At 34.2% G+C, this 14784-nt stretch overlaps 1 protein-coding gene across 2 annotated transcripts; it reads right to left on the bottom strand.

The window, feature by feature from the left end:
* Window positions 1-4: 4 nt before the first annotated feature.
* On the bottom strand, window positions 5-13572 carry LOC143346630 (transmembrane protein 205). Of its 2 annotated transcripts, XM_076774902.1 has the most exons (5): window positions 13117-13572; window positions 1651-1844; window positions 1393-1556; window positions 845-1148; window positions 5-709 (listed from the first exon to the last, which is right to left on the bottom strand). In XM_076774902.1, exons 1-4 carry the CDS (start codon window positions 13389-13391, stop codon window positions 861-863), a joined length of 921 nt encoding a protein of 306 aa, XP_076631017.1. In that variant the 5' UTR covers window positions 13392-13572; the 3' UTR covers window positions 5-709; window positions 845-860. The 2 variants fall into 2 exon arrangements, with proteins under 2 accessions (XP_076631017.1, XP_076631016.1); XM_076774901.1 differs by having other exon boundaries at window positions 5-1148.
* Window positions 13573-14784: the final 1212 nt, after the last annotated feature.

The following is a 14784-nucleotide window of genomic DNA, read 5'->3' as shown; positions in this document are numbered from 1 at the left end:
AGGTGTTTATTACCTACCAGTACAGTCAATGATTTCGCATTCTTATTTTTTCGAATGTTCCAAATTTATCAATTATACGATTTACTATCAATAAATATTTACATGTCGCTATGTCAAATATATTTTTTAAATATTGTTAGTAGTAATTTATAATAAACTTTGGCAAGAATTAGTGTTTCGAACCTAGTATAATCTAAATCACATTTCACTGATTTAAAAAATCATTCGTTCCTTAGACAAAATTATTATTTTTCTTTTTCTATTTTTTTAATTTTGTCCAGACGTATGCGCGCAATCCATGAACACTACATGCATTACACGCTCACCCACGCGCACACACATTTAAAAAAAAAAGAAAAACAAGGAGAAAGTATATTTAACAATAAAATATCAATGATGAATCGTACATAGGTCACTAAACGGATCGACGTAAAAAATAAAATTTACGTTCTTCGAGCTTTTATTATAATTAATGCATCGCGGTAATAATAAATTAAGAAGCCATTTTCAATTTTCACTAACGAAAACATGGTTAAATTATTCTGAATACTCGTTTTACATCGTAGATCAAGCTTCAGTTTCTATCCGTCGTATTATCGTTTCACCTTTCCAATTTGCTAACATAATTTTTTTAGTTTGCCGTCTTTTTTTTCAAAAGAATATACGCGTCAGATTCTTTCGTTAAAAAATTCCTGACGCTCGGCGATAGCTACAATCATAAGAGTATTCTTCCTGTACTTGGAATCAAACACTAAACATTCATCAGTGTCATTCCAATAAGGTATCGTTGAAATAGTGCTTACTATTTCGAGAATTTTGAATACGTATGTTCAACAAAACTTACGGAAATTCTTATGCTTTTACAGAACGCATAATTTGTTGGCTATATAATGTAGATGCAAAACTGTGCATCCCATGGTCAGCATGTTTCCCATCGCGATGTAAACATGTACGCGACGAAAAGCATTGTGCATTTTTAAGTAATGTGGACAGTGCTTTAACGGGCCGGGATTGTGACGGCCAATTTCATTCCCGACTCCAGCGGCACGTTCCAAAACATTCTTTTGCAGTATCAATCGTAGAAGCGGTGGTGTCAAATACAGTCGTATCAATAACTCTAAGAAGAAAGCACTGGCCATCGCACCTACCTGAAGATATATGTAATTCTTATTCAAACGTAAAACTAAATCACACTAATCTTACTAAAACGTAGAACTAAATCATACACGATGTTCAAAATATTGTAATTGCAGGACTGCTTATTGAAAAATAATCTATTCGTTTGATAAACCCAAACATGATATGTAAGTTATAACTATACACTAAATGCATAGTGTTTCATTTGGTTAATTCTGCTGAATACACCAGAAATACATTTCTTATTTTACAAACCTGAACGGCAATTTCAGTGTCCCACGTATTCGCTGGATGATGTTTGATAAAAATAAGAAGAGTAGTGAGACTGAGACACGCATTGATGGTAAAATATCTGGGGAACAGAATGCGTTGCACTTCACCGAATATATGCCTTGGTAATGCAAAGTATAAGGAGAGACCTGCAACAAAGAATATTTAAAGTAGTAAGCAAAGTAACAGTATTATAAAATGCTGTAATAGAATACCAGAAAACACCATATAAATAAAAATTACCTGAAACAAAAGTCATCCAGATTTGGGCACCAAGATGCATCACAAAGGAGGCCAAATAAATGAAAGAAGCTGTTCTCGAATGAGGATGTCCCGCAACTTGCGCTCTATCTTTGATTGGAACAAGAGCCGATGTCACGCACAAAACCGCAGCGATCATTATTACATGAGCCGGTTGCGTTGTATAAAACAAAATTCTGAAGAAAAAAAAAAAAATAACATTTCACATTAGCATTATGGCTTTCGATAAGAAAACTTCAATAAAAAAAAAAAATTCAATAAAAGAAGAAGGTATTATTATACAGGGTCTTCGGCCACCCCTGGAAAAAATTTTAATAAAGGATTCTAGAGCCCAAAGTAAGACGAAAATCAAGAATACCAATTTGTTGATGGAGGCTTCGTTAAAAAGTTATTAACAATTACATTCAAAAATTTCAAATCGTTCTGGAAAAATTATTTTCGGTTGCGGGGGTCAATTACAATCATTTTTGGTCATTACACATACCCTCGAAATCCTATGCACTTTCGAGAAAAAAATTCAGTACAGGCGGAACTTTAAACGTGAATAACTTTTTAACAAAGCCTCCATCAAGAAATTGGTATTCTTGATTTTCGTCTTATTTTGGCCTCTAGAATCCCCTATTAAAATTTTTCCTAGGGGTGACCGAACACCCTGTATAGTTTCAAATAAATTTCAAGACGATCTACGTTAAATTATTTAAATTGAAGAAATAAATTTCGTCGAGCATCGTTCGATCGATCCCATCATTCTCAAGCTAACGACAATTTTCCGTAACAGGATGACCATTAGTATCATTACTATCCTCAACAGAGTCCCATTTTCATCGATTCGAACAGTTTCAGATATTCGTAATTACGATTGGAACAACGAACGTCTTGCAAAGCAGCTTGAGTAATTTATTTGCATTCGTAAATGTTTTTCATTGCTCGTGTTAAACGATAAAAAGAAATTCATAATGATTCTTGTTGATTGAATCGAACATTGTTCGAATATACGCGCTAACATCATCGATATACTTCAGACGACTCGCGTGACCGCGTCTGATTATCAAATCCGGTTCTCCATTAACTTCAACTTGCACGAGACTCGCGCTACATCGTCATTTCGAACTTTAAACGATCAGCTACATCACGCTATTAACCAACAACGGTTTCCTTACGCAAACTAGGACAATTTTAAGCGATTTTAACTTTATACGAGTCTAAAATATAGAATATTCAAGCATTTGTGCATCATAAATTCGAAACCATTTCAGAACCTATGTAATACGAGCGCCGGAACAAAAATTTAAAACTTAAACCGACGTAGTTCGATTTTTAGCTACTTCGAAACAGTTACAATTTTATTTGTTCGTTGCGAAATATTTAATTTCATAATTGATATCTTATTTATGTTTTATTCGTTATTAGACATTTTCATCGAGATAAGTCTATCTTTGCAGAATATAACGTTGGATCAACAACGATTGGTGAAGCCACGCCCACTATTTTGAAAGACACTAGCATAAGAATGAAATCAGATCGACAATTCTTGTGTATTCTTTCTTAAAGAAACACGGTCAGACTGTGAGTTTGCTAACTCCGCTCGTTTCCCGAGATAATGTCATCGCGAGTAAGAGGACACACGTTTATCGTGTCGCAACACCATGCAAAATAAAAAATTTAAAATATATAGATCGAGAGATAAAAATGGATTTCGTACGCGAAGCCGCGACGCGACGGACGATACGAACAATAACTTAACTATGTAGAGACTTGTATGATATAAATAAGGACAATTTTACAGTAATTATTTTCTGTAATTTAAAGATACCTCCTTGTACGTACTAAAAAATATTAATTTTTACTTTTAGAGCCGTTACACGAGAATCCACCATTAAAGGATCGAAAACGTCAATAGATAAATGTTTGTCCGATAGAAAACTGTGTCAATCATTGTTGAACGGTTTGCGTAAACTTGGAAAACATTTGCTCGGTGGTGCAAATACGGGAGCATTAAATATTTACCGGGAGACTGCCATGTCGTTGTAATCAATTCGCACGTAGCCAGTGTACTGGTTGCATCATGTCTCCGTTCGTTACGAAAGTTTCGCATGTGCGCGTACGTAGATCATCGGTATCTTTCAAAATGGCAAACTTGCGTTCGAAATGCTTTAAATTCGATCGAATCCAGCACCCTCGAAAATCAACCACTCGATGAAATCTAATCAACGATATATGTATACTACAGCTGATATTTCAAATCATCATTTTGTTATTGTATATATATGTATATTTCTTCGAACGATTCCAATGACTGTAACATTTTTCACGATGCACACCATCCAAGTATTGTAAAAAAAGTAAGTAAGAAAAGGAACAAATTTAAAAGGGGGAAAAAATCATAACTTTCTGATAAATTCCATATAAAATTTCCATCCATTTAAATATCAATTTTAAGACGATTTGGAAATAAGTTCTTCGATTGTACGCGCACGCTTCATTTTTATCTTTTATCAGATATCACATTTTCAAAACCGAAAGAGAACAACTTGCAAAGATGTCGCGTAAACGTTTGAAAATTGTAATTGCAGATTTACGTCAGATCGCTAAGGAGTCTGCAAACCTGACCCAAATAAAAGATAAAAATTAAACTACGTCCACAATGACGTATCGGATGATGTTTCAAAATCTATGCACTGAATTTAGTCTTTGAAATTGAAATAATAAGAATTGTAGAAATTTTTATTGTTCCGTATTATTATGTAATAAATTTTTTAATATTCAAAACGGATTTTAATTATATATTTATACAAGTACATACCCAAAAATCTTTATGGAATGTAAATTAAAATAAATAATAAGCAATTCTTGAGGATAAACCCTCCCCTCCCCCCACCACCAGAAGCCACATAATTCTAATTGCTGCTTTAAATGAACGGTTACATATACAGTTTTCTGATTCTCGTAAATGAACCTAAAAGACCGTTGGCTTTCCTGAGATCCTCTTTCTATCTGTATACGATAATTCTTTTGTCAGGTGCAAGTCATATTATATTACAGAAGAAAGAGGGTCACACGATTTGTACCAGTGACAGTAATATTCGTGGAAAATTACGTCTCGTACAAAGCAAAAAGTATTGTCTATAATCATATGGACACACGTGGTTTAACGTTTGCGTGTGAATAGACATTTCATATTTTATTGCAGGTTGGATCGGAGGCTTTCTTGGTCGGTGTACATTACGTCTAGCACCGTTTGGTGGTTGTCTTTGAGGATGCTGTGGCATTTCGTCACGATTGTAAATAATACTGGTCTATAAACTATTTAACATTTCTTTTTTAAATAACGGAAGATATCTTTAGTTCTTATTCCTTCGATAATTCGGTAGCCGAAGATTTCAGCAATTATCTCCTCAACAAATATTTTTTTCTCAAGATCCAACACTGCTATGGACACCTCTTCAGGATTTATGAATGGACTATAATTCTACCACAATTTGCATAAACGACTTGTTATGGCCCATCAAAAAACCCTCTAGAATGCTCACAGTAGGATTTAAACGTTCGCTCTTCAAACACAATTATATACAGGGTGGCCCAAAAAAAAGGTACCGTTAGCTAATTAATAAAATTATATATCATAAATTTTTTTGTCATAAAAAGAAATATAGTAAATGAAAATAGAAATAATCTAAAGAGGAACTCGTACGAATTAGACAACGTTTTGTTCGACGTATCACGTGTATCGTATACCCTGTACAGCGAGCAAACATTTTTCGATGAATTTTTCCTCGCGCGGAAGAGGTTCTTGACCTAACATCTCTCACGCGCTATATGTATACCACACAATTTCGGAGAATTTCAGAACAGGATTGTGTAAATACTCTGAACAGAGGACTTGGAAACTATTACAATATAGTGTATGTACAAACACGTATTTCGACGAGTAAAGGGTCAGTGATCTACTATTTAAGATGAGAACGTATTTGAAACGTGCCCAGGTCTGTTATTCTTTTATAAAATTCCTATCTATACCTGAAATAAAATTTTCGTTTATTTAATTTGTATTTTACGTAAAAAGTACGCAGTGATAATACCTGCATATTCATAAAATGTTAAATACAGACGTTTCTGTTGGAAAATCAGTTTAGAACATTTCGTTACTTCGCAACAGCTTCTTTATCTCGCACAGTTAGAACGAGTTCATCGAGGGCTTCGCTCGAACCTAGGAAGCATGCAATTGATTCAGCCTTGTCGATCCATTTTATGAAGCATATATCATACAATAAAATCGTGAAAATTAAAATACACCAAGTAAACCTCGCAAAAACTGTGTCATCGCTTTTAATCGCTTCGTCCTTTTTTAAAATTTCGAGTAATTCAAATAAAATTATCTCAAAATATTGTACGATATTACCTCTTTATAACGCACCTAAAGAAATATGATTTTTGGGACTGTAAGTTTTAAATCCAAATGAGGCGAATATAATAACGACAGAAGAGTAAAAATATATTTATTGTGCTATAGAAATTTACATGTTTATATTCAAGTAAACATATACAGGGTGTTCGGCCACCCCAAGGGAAAAATTTTAATGGGAGATTCTAGAGGCCAAAATAAGACAAAAATCAAGAATACCAATTTGTTGATGGAGGCTTCGTTAAAAAATTATTAACAATTAAATTAAAAAATTTCAAATCGTTTTGGAAAAATTATTTTCGGTTGCGGGGGTCAATTACAATCATTTTTGGTCATTACACATACCCTCGAAATCCTACCCACTTTCCAGAAAAAAATTCGAGGTGGTGAAATTTTTCGACAAAATTAAAAAATTTTAAATCGTTCTAAAAAAATTATTTTTGATTGCAGGAATCAATTATAATCATTTTTGGTTAATAGACATACCCTCGGAATCCTAACCATTTTCGAGAAAAAAATTCCTTACCGAAAATCTAATGTGAGGCCAGAAATGCTTCCCGTAAATTTCATGCGAATCTTTTAAATGTCATAACTTCTGAACGGATTGGACGATTTTAATGTTTAAAAAAGCAAACGACGCGTATTTTAGTGTAGAATAAGTAGAAATTCTAAAAATATTCGAAAAGTTGGTCCTTGACCTCGCAAAATCAGAAAAACCCCATAAAAATGGTCCAATTTTCAAACAGCCATAACTCCTACAATTGTGAATATATTTCAATGAAACTTTTTTCTGAAGTAGAGCTCATGGGTACCTACAAAAAAGTATTAGACAACTTTTCTGTAGGGCGTCAAATAAAATTACTAAAAATAAAAAACGAATTTTTAAGAAAAATCGACAAGGGAGTGGGTGGTGCCTAAATTTTTCGACGAAAAAAAAAATTTTTAATTAATTCTAAAAAAATTATTTTCGGTTCCGGGGGTCAATTGCAAGCATTTTTGGTCAAACATACACACCCCCGAAATCCTGCTCAGTTTCGAGAAAAAAATTCAGTATTGGCGGAACTTTAAATGTTAATAATTTCTTAACGAAGCCTCCATCAACAAATTGGTATTCTTGATTTTCGTCTTATTTTGGCCTCTAGAATCTCCCATTAAAATTTTTCCCAGGGGTGGCCGAACACCCTGTATAAATCAAACAAATGGAAACATAGGAACGTTGGCAATTGAAGCCATATAAACAAAACAAAGCTTTCTGAAAACGTTGTCAGTTTTCTACTTTCAAATAAAAGGAAAAATTCGTAAAATTTCAAGTGTAGCTCACTGTATAACACGTCAATGAAACCGTAGACAGCACTGATAAGAACTCGTCCGCGATAACTAACGCAATCCCGGCTGTTTCGCGATGACATCAATCATTCAGGATCATTGCACGGGCAGCGTCAATTCTCTCACATCAATTATTTACTACTCTATTCGAGGTCAGGTAAATAAATTTTTTTATTCGTTTATTTTGTATCAAGTACGGGGCGTCCGGGCCTCGAAAATTATCGAATTTATTTACGAAGCAATAAAACTTGATAAAAAGCATCACGAAGCACCAGACTTACGTTGTAGACAAACTCGAAATTTTTCAGAGCTCGACCAAAGGCTAACATTTTTTTTATTTCTTCTGTAGCAAGCAAATATCTAGGAGCGAATCAACAACGCCAGAGCAAACGTTTTCTCATTCAAAAATTCATGCAACGCTTCATGTTTCAAACTTTTTCTTTTATTTCCTATATTCAAACGACTGAACAAATTTCGAATCTAGCACGAATAGCATATTCAGGAAAGCAAAGTTAGGTAACACATCCGTCATGTATTAGAATTTTACGATTCGAAATGAAATTTGAATAAATTCTTGCCGGCAGAAAGAAAACGGAGAAGTGTCGTAACTATATCCAACTATTTTCGAGGGATTATGGTCGCGAAAGGGGCCTGAGCTGTGGCTTGGGCATACAGTCTACTATCTGGCGTTACGAGCCAGTTTATTAAGAGGCACCAGGAAACGTGCGAGATGGCACGCACACAGCACATTGCAATTACCATTCTGATTTCAACGTTGATCAAACAATGACATTGTTTCGCATATGTATTCAATGTGAAATCAAAAGCATTCGAATACACGAAATTACGGTTGAATAAAATTTCATAAATCAAGGTTCTACAATGTTTCAACGCTACAGTTTCGAATCAAGTTCATATATACAACACGATTTATTTCATCGTGTTTCTAAAATGCTTCGATCCTCTAGTTTTTTGCAAGATACTTTTCAATATAAAATAAACATTTCATTTCGATGCACAATTTGTCTGTCGACCCACCTTATGCACCTTCTCAAATAAATCGTTTAGTGTTTGAAACGTTGTAGAAGATTGATTAAGAAAATAAATCTTTTTCGTATTTCTGGAGCTGGTCCTAATCTGAAACGTTATAGAAGTTTGATTAAGAAAATAAATCTTTCGGTGCATCTGAGACCCTAAGCTGGCGTCGATCCGAACCAATAGTTCTCAACTTGCCTTGTTCCCCTTTTTTGTTGTACTTTGCTTGAATAGATGATACACGCAAACGCGAAACAACTGCTACAAATGGCTCGTATTTCACATCAAAGGCATTAGGCAGAAAGGATAAACGACTTTGACGCACGCCTTGCCTTTGCTTTCAACCCTCCTGTAAAATTGAGACGCGCCTTTTGAACGAGCGCCAGCCAAATTCCCGGCCAGATGTTCGCCGAGATTACAGACATTAAAATTCTTCGGAGACTACCTGCTATTTCTTGCGAAACAAGTGTGCCCTACGTAGGGGAAAAGCAAAAGAAAAAACAAACAATTCGTCTCCCAAGACTTGATGAATAATTCCGGTGTCTGGAATTTCCTATTGCAAATAGCCTTGGACTTCTTACACGATAAAATGATGACCACGTGTTTCTTTCTCGCTCCAACGAATCGACGCCTTTCATCGAGTTAAATGCTACTCAAAATAGAACGTCACCGACTTTATATTTTGAAAACTACGCCCACTTAGACAAGCTTTACAGAGTATTCCACGAAACTCGGTCAAGCTAGAAGATTAAAAATAACAAAAGAATAACACGTTGCGATTGATCAAAATATAAGGAATATGAATTATATACCTTTTTGTTTCCTGCATACGAAATAAGAAAATGCTACGTCGAGACGATGCATGCGCGTGTGTTAGTTACATTTAGGAAGGTTAAAGTGAAATCTTTTAAACATCTTCGCTCGAAACCATTTAATCTTTCCTAATGACATATTTGTCAAAATTCTACTGTTTTCATACTATGGCTGAGGTCAGTATTATGGGAGACCTTGTACAGACTAGGGATGGCGTGCAAAATCACTAACAGTGATTTATCACAGTGATCACAAAATGACGATCGCGTTGTGATTAAACTCCATTCACAATCGTGATCCGAAAGATGGCGTTTTAGTAGCAGTTCACGTTAATTGTGATCGTTAGTATTCCGCTGATTTCCCTCAGTGGAAATTCAAAGAATTACAAATGTGCCAAATTTAAATTGTATAGTAATGTAGTCTAAGCAATGAAAAAGGCTGGGTTAGGTCTGGGTTATTATTTAAAAATAACAACATAGATAATTTTGATGGTTTTAAATTAGTCTAGCTTTTGAAAATATCCTTTCGCCAATTCATCTAATAATTCCTACTTTGCATATTTAAATATATGGTAGGTTTCTACTCATAATAGCTGCTTTATATAAATCTATCATGTGATATACTCATACGTAAACACAATGATTTTAACTAAATTTTTTTTATATTCTGTTATTCTTACATTATTATAAATGTATTTATTATACGTTTAATCAAACCTTGCTGAACTGCTTTTACAATAATATTAATCATAAAATTATAACATAAGTGACATGTATATGAATTTAATTTTTAACATTATTCATAGAAAGTTTTTATGGATTAATATAACATTAAAACAAATGTTGAAACAATGAGAAATGAAACTTACACATACATCTATTTATCACTTTAAATTTTTCCTTTTCTTTCTTCTAATAAGAAAATTATATTAACATTGCTTTTAGACCATATTATAATATAATACATATACAGTCTCCCCACCAATCAAAAGTGATCACGAAGAATCACGAATCACTGTAAAAAAATCACCATGATTGGGAATGAACGTGATCGAATCACGAGTGATTCAAAAGTAGCAATTCACGCCATCTCTAGTACGGACATTCGGTGACAATATCCTATCCATTTGCATCAAGGTTATGCAAATAATGTAAAATTTCGGATATGCGTATACTTGGTCGATTCTTCTGTTACGCTACATTGTTATCAAACTTACGCTTCTTATGTAATTATTGCGATCTTCATTACGTTTGTTTCACGCACGCGACAAATGTGTGTCGGTATGTCATTCCATTCGTCTTTCCTTCACACATGCGCGGAACGGTGCATTCCAAGAAGCTGTCGCGCACGTGTCTATGAACCGTCGTAACGTCAGAGACGAGCAATTATTACACGACGTGACTAATTTTAGTCTAGAGTGAATGCTCCTTAAAAGCAAAACGTGATAATTTTAACGACGCGTCTATTTATAGTAGCTCACTCTATATATTTATGCTATATTCAAATCAGAATATATAATACGTATATATATTTAACTGTGGCGTTTCGACGAGAAATGACGGCGATAGAAAGTTGAAAGTCCGACCACGCAACCAATCGAATTTGTGCACGTGTGTAGGGTAAAAGACCCAATCACTGTCTTTCGCACGACTAATTCTAACAATGTTGATAGGTTCCTATTTTTCTGCAACAATACAAACGTAACCTTTCATCCTGAAGATAAACGCAAATTGAAGCAATATACAGATCGATGATTAATCGGTAATTCGCAAGTAAAAATAGATCAAAGACCAAGCTTGGATCAATAAATACCAGGATTAACGGATGGATATGATGATTCGAGTCTTAGCCAAAGTTTATTGTATATTTATCGAATAAACACGTCAATGGAAAAGTTATTACGGATATCCTGTTTGTCCTTCTTCTTTATTATTGTTAGTGGACCCGTGAAAATTATTCAATTTTATTTATTTGTCATTTGCTTATACTACACAGTTTCGGCTAATATTTCTAAAAATATATGCAAATTCTGTTTCTTATTTATTTCTAAATACACGGAAGACTCTTTTTGCCAGATCAAATATTTTATGAAATCAATTACATCGTGTATATAACAGAGTTTCTGGCGAATAGCTGTTACCTTCTCGTGCTTATGCTATCCTCTATTACCAGTTCTATAATCTCCGGATATTGTAATTGTAAAAGGTGGCAACCCTAGTATTATGTGGTGCTAGCTGCCATTCTTACTGAAGCGTGTAGTCACGTAGCATGTTTCGTATTTTAATGTGCCTACATGTTCCGTTATTTTTTTTGTTCCTTGCCATTGATGGAATTGCAACAATATCATTTATCTAGCCTTGAATTCTTTGACACATTTACAAACATAATTCGTATCCTTCATGGGGTGCTTTCAAGCATTATAAGAACGACAGATGGGTAGAATCGAACAATTTCTGATCGACAAAAAACATTTTAGATTCTAACTTTTTCAAAGTTTTTATAAATGAAACGTAACGGAAGTTGGCTCATGAATGAATTCGAAATTTTTATTTGTTAATCGCGAATAAAATTTGCCCAACTTTCCTTTCAAAATTTCAATTATCAAATTAAATATTTCGCAACGAACGAATAAATATTTCACTGTTCGATCGAATAAAATTTTACCACCTATCTTTGTACTGGATTCCTTCGAAGCAACGAAGGATATTAAGAAAATTCTTTATCCCCTTTTATATACCGTTATTTGGAAAGGTTATAAACACAACAATAGACTACCTGCGCCGTCCTGTCGTACATTCCTTTCTTCAATATGCATTCGTAGCGATTTTTACCTTTACTTTCATTTATACGTATACAAGGTGTTCGTTTGAAAACTTTACATTTAAATATCTCGAGAAAAATGTTGCGACTAAATGATAATAACTATAAGTATTTACGTAATCCGCAGTACGAAAAGATCGCATAATAATTTTGCACAATCTTCGTAATACTTCGTAAAATTTTAATATTGTTTACAATTTGGTAATGCAAATTTTTCAACGAAATATTTCAAATTCACGATAAAAATTTTTATGTAACATGATTCACATCTGCAAAAAATAGAATGCGTAGGGCAAGCTCCATGATAACCGTTATCAGTCAAAAGGCGCTACTAATTTTAATAGCTATCAGCGAAACAAATAGTGAAACATAGTACGATTATCTATTGCGCGATAACAGTTAATATGTTTAAATTAAACTTGGATGGTTTCGTTCTTAAACATTTCTAAATTCATTAATTTTTCTAATAAGATTATTCTAGCTTGTTAACACAGTTGTAATTATTACCTGTCAAACATTTGATGCTTAATTCTTGTTGAAAGTCGCAACAATAATACATATTTACATATTTCTCAGACTAACGACTCGATAGAAAATTTATTAAAATACTTTCTGTAAATAATATTGAATGGTTCGTCGAATAAACCATTCTCTAACGTTGTATAGGTTACGTTCGTTTCGAAAACCTTAAAATAAATCATCTTGCCAACAAAAAGGAAAAAACAAACGATACACGTGTTAATCGACTTTTGGTTGAAAATGAAAAACTAATGATATCGTACGTATGTATTTTAATTCTCGGACAAAACTTCCTGATAGTATGAAGATCATTAAACGCAAACGATAACTTTGATCGTTTCTGTCGCATTAGTTACATTTTTATTCTTATTAATCAAAGCAATACTTGTTATCTTTATACGAATTTGTCTAAAGTTAACGGAACAAGAGTGGAAGGTAGAAAATGTCCGTAATCGACCGTGTTTCATTATTCAAGTCTCGATCTTCTTCGGAGACAATTGGCGGGTTGAAAAAAAAAAAGAAATGGTACTCACTTGAACAATTTCGTTTGCTGTATCGTCTCGTAATATTTCGTTAATACTTTCAGAAGCGAGCTGTAATTGAACGTGTTGGACCTTAAAATGTCATCAGTCAGTTCTGGAATGAAAACTGCTTGAGTTTTCTGCTGCTCGACGATCTCCAAGTCTTTGGCTATCAGATCGTCGTGCAATTTCATGTACTTTTCTTTTGCTTTTTGTAGCTTGTTGTTCTGCTGATGTGCCACAACCGGCTCGCTGGACTCGATATCGACTAACGTACGCACACACATGGCTCTTCCTTTTAACAACCGTTTGCGAAAATTGCACGCAACGAGAAAAACGAAGTAACGTGTCGAAATGTGCCGAATTGTATTTCACCAATTGCGGGGAGAAATTTTGTGAAAATTTCGCACGTCGTTTAGAAGACAATTTGGAAATCGCGTCACGAACGAACGTTATCGCGAACACGTACTGTCGCGCAGTGCACTGCTCTGTCGCTGTAGCCTCTTTTTATACTTCCCCACCATCGATACGCGATCGACCAATCACGGAGCCGAGCGATCGAAAGGGTTTGCCGTTCGTGAAATCCTGAATTTACGAGGGATGAGTTCGGTGATCTGTGAAGACGTTTCTTAGATTGCATGCCATAAAATTTGATCTAGGTACATTGAATAACGCATCGCATTGTTTGACAATTAATAAAAAGTCCAACTCGGTAGCGTAGTTTGTATTTTGAGTTGCGTTCTTTTTTTTTTTTTTGTTACATATATATTTTGGCGATTTACTGCATTTATTATTATGGCAATAGTCTTTGTATCAAGGACAGATGAAGTACTTTCCACATTTCGTAACTAATGTGTTATACACAATTTTCTTCGAGTAATTGTAATCCCCTTTGAAGGTCACATTAATTAAATGCGTCGAAAAAGAAACAGAAAGGGATCAGATTGATTCGATCGAACGCAAGAGAAGATAAAAAAATAATCAGATTGCATTTAAATGTGTTAGCTGTGTTTATCGTTACAATCTCGATATGTCGTACTACAGACGAGTTGCAAAAATCCTTCGCTTACTATCGTATACAATTACACGATAACGTTTCTGAGACAGGTTAATGTCCTTGCAATTCAATATTTGCATAATAAAGTAATATAAAATCGATTGAAAAATTGTTTGTGTTAAAAATAGTACTCGTTCATCGTGTTCGGATGAGTTATACTTAGATGGATTATATTTCTTACAAATACAATTCTATGATTTTATACTTATCATTTTAAAATGTACGAATAACTGAAATTCAAAAAAATAAACGTTTTTCTCATTTTTCGAATCGTGTCACTGGTTTTATTTGTCTAACTTTCCTGCTGGATATGCATTCACAGGACTAATTTGTGCTGATTTCAGAAAAGAAAGCGATGCATTATTCAAACGTAAACGTTACAGAGAAGAAGAAGAGACGCGAGAGACAAGCAAAGAAGAAAACTAAGAAGCCTTTGCTACGCGTCGAGCATTATTCGGCAATTACAGTTTTTTACTTTGTTGATTTTAAATGGAAGGGGTACAACTGGTAGATAACATGTCGACGAAAGGTCTGCAGACAATAGAATTCCACGTCTACGCTCGCGAAAATTTGACTGCAAAATTTAAGAACGAAGTTACAAGTATTACAACGTCTCTTTCGGA

The sequence above is a fragment of the Colletes latitarsis genome, chromosome 10 (genome assembly GCF_051014445.1).
Source record: "Colletes latitarsis isolate SP2378_abdomen chromosome 10, iyColLati1, whole genome shotgun sequence".
Classification (NCBI taxonomy): domain Eukaryota; kingdom Metazoa; phylum Arthropoda; class Insecta; order Hymenoptera; family Colletidae; genus Colletes; species Colletes latitarsis.
This window is presented reverse-complemented; position numbering and strand designations above follow the sequence as displayed.